General features: G+C 45.5%; 1 protein-coding gene across 1 annotated transcript; it reads right to left on the bottom strand.

The window, feature by feature from the left end:
• Positions 1–1913: 1913 nt before the first annotated feature.
• On the bottom strand, positions 1914–2537 carry LOC129251219 (uncharacterized). Its single transcript, XM_054890573.1, has one exon. The coding sequence runs from the start codon at positions 2535–2537 to the stop codon at positions 1914–1916; it is 624 nt and encodes a 207-aa protein (XP_054746548.1).
• Between the last annotated feature and the right edge of the window lie 212 nt (positions 2538–2749).

Here is a 2749-nt window from a genome sequence, read left to right on the forward strand (position 1 = left end):
GTGTGTGTTCTAGGGTTAAGACTTTGCTAATAACGCATAACAAGAAATGGAGACAATACTCCCCCCTGTGGGGTGCCTCTGTGGACCTTCTTGGTTATACTGTTAGTACCCATATTAGCTTTGATGATCCTGGTTTCTGGCATAGAGATGACCCAATGCAATTGTCCACCTCTAAGTCTATCAACGCCCGTTGGATCGCCTCTGTACTAACATTGTTAAAGGCGCCTTCTATATCCAAGAATGCCGTCATGGTATAATGTTTGTTCTCTAGAGAGCCCTCTATTGTTCGGATTACCTCGTGAAGCGCTGTCACCGTAGATTTGCCGCAAAGAGCTTCTAAGATATACATATATCTAAAAGTCTTTCAAAGGTTTTTAACAGGAAAGACGAAAGACTGATTGGCCTATAGTTCTTCGCTGATTCATGTCCCCTCCTGCCTATTTTTGGAATGAAGACGGCCTTGACTAGTTTCCAATTATCTGGAATATGACCTAGGTTTAAACACGCTTTGAAAATTTCCTCTAGCCATGGTAGAATACAGTCCAAGGTTTCCTGTAACATCTTTGGGATGATCCCATCTGGCCCCGGAGATTTAAAAGGTGAAAAAGATTTAATTGCTCATGCAACTTTCTCCTTTGTAATTATTTCTTTTGCAAGGTGCTGTGGATTATATTGGCTCCGCCTGATACTTCCCCTCCCACTTTCGTGGACGCTGCACCACGGGAAATGCGTGTTTAGCAGAAGGTCTAGCGATTCTTCTGTCATAGCTGTCCAGGTACCAAGTACCTGTCCTTCTTGACCCAAGAAGCCATTGAATGATCTTTGGACAAAACACGGCTAAGCCTAGCAGAATCCCTGGTGGACTCGATTGACGAACAAAATTCGCTCCAGCTCTCTTTCTTGGCAGCCCTAATTGCCTTCTTGTACTGTCTCCGACTCTCTTTGTACAATTGCCAATTTCCTGTCGAGTAGCTGAGAATAAACGTTGATCTAGATTTTTCCCTTAGTTTTGAGAGCTCACTGCTCCACAAAGGAGGATGGGATTTTTTGCTAAATTTTATGGAGCAGGACGTTTTGTAGGCCCTACTAAATGCCTTCTCCACTGATGTGACTCTACTCTCAAGGTTTTCGGTGAGAGTGATTTTGTGGATGGGAATCTCTCCTATCCTTTTATTGACTATGTTTCTGAACCTTTTCCCGTTGGTTCTTAGTGGATTTCTATACGGTAAGGGCGGATCAACATTAAGATCCAGATCGTGCAGGATGCAGCTGTGATCCGAAAAAGACCTTTTATCAGAGACCCTCCAATTGCCTAACCTTACTGAGCTGTTTTCAGACATTAGGGTAACATCGATCACTTCCTCCCATCCCCTGAAGTATTCCGTACTTGGAAAGGTGAAAATGGGAGTGTTACCCCTGTTACATACCAACAAGTTAGTGTTAATTATGAAATCATAAAGAGACTCGCCTCGGTCGTTTGTTTTGGAGCTTCCCCATAGAGCATGCCTTGCATTGGCATCGCATCCGAGAAGCAGGGTTTTGCTCGGGTTTTCCTGCACAAGTTTACGAGCCTCCTCAGGCGGTGCTGGTCTTTCGTGTGCCATGTATATATATATATATATATATATAGAGGCAAGCGTTATTTTGACTCCGTCAGTGGCTTTCACCTCAACAGCCGTCACATCCTGTGAACTATATAATGGAATTAAAAATGTGTTTAAGTGTTTTTTAGCTACAATACATGTTCCGTTTATAGTAGATATTGTAGGTTTTCCCAGTGAAACCTTTCACCTCGGTGCTCCGGACCCAGGGTTCCTGAATTAGTGCGATGTCCACGTCCTCCTCCGCCAGGAGAACGGTTAGGTTGTCCGTTACAGACTGTGAATGCTGCAGGACAACCTTTAAACCCATGTTTATTGGTTTCCTTTTTTGGACTCGGTGTCATCCAGCTGCATGCCAGTCAGCACTTCGTTGGCACCATCGACCTCATCCTGCTGTTCTTCCGGGTTTGCAGAACGGAATATCTTCAGCTGGGTCTTCCTGATCCCAAACTGAAGTTTGTTTCCCACTTTCTCCAGTGGTTCCAGACTCTCTTCTGTAATTGGAAGGAGGAAAGACCTGCTGTGCCTTTGCGAAGCCTCCGCTTTGATGATCGACCAATAGGTCATCGTTACCGAGCGATTATGCGCCTGAAGGTAGGGGATTAGTTGATTGGCTTCAAACTCCATGTTTGGTACCCAGATACGAGCCCGCGGCCTTCGTGGAATCTCGGTAGCCGGAATTAGCTTGAGTTTCAAGCCTTCCCAGCTGTTCTGGATTTTACCAATCACGTTTGTCAGAAAATGCAGTGAGAATTGGTCATCGCACTTAATGACATGGTAACCGCGGACTACCTCCACCGAGTCGAAACCTGGTGTTTGGCCCTCCGGGTTAGCCCTGACATGGTCAACGACTATGCGAGACAACCGTGCCTCAATCTCTGACCATTTGTCAAGCACTGGTTTTCCGCGGTTAGAGGTTTCGTGTACCAATGCCATTTGGAGATGGTCCCGTGCCACCTCACTAAATCACTTGATAGGTTTGGAGGCAACTGCACCCTGATCCGATATCTTGTGCTACTTTGTTACCTTCCCAGTTTCGTCATGCGAGCGGTTTCGTTTTTTGGCATCTGTCCTGTTGGCGGCTTGGAATGCCAAGTATTCATCAACCACCTTTTGACATCTTGCCTTGTCGGTCTCATCTTTGGGAA

This window comes from Anastrepha obliqua, unplaced genomic scaffold (assembly GCF_027943255.1).
Source record: "Anastrepha obliqua isolate idAnaObli1 unplaced genomic scaffold, idAnaObli1_1.0 ptg000009l, whole genome shotgun sequence".
NCBI classification, from domain to species: Eukaryota; Metazoa; Arthropoda; class Insecta; order Diptera; family Tephritidae; genus Anastrepha; species Anastrepha obliqua.

Coding starts and splice junctions, on each gene's coding strand:
- LOC129251219 (XM_054890573.1), bottom strand. CDS start 2,537: ATGGCATTGGTACACGAAACCTCTAACCGCGGAAAACCAGTGCTTGAC.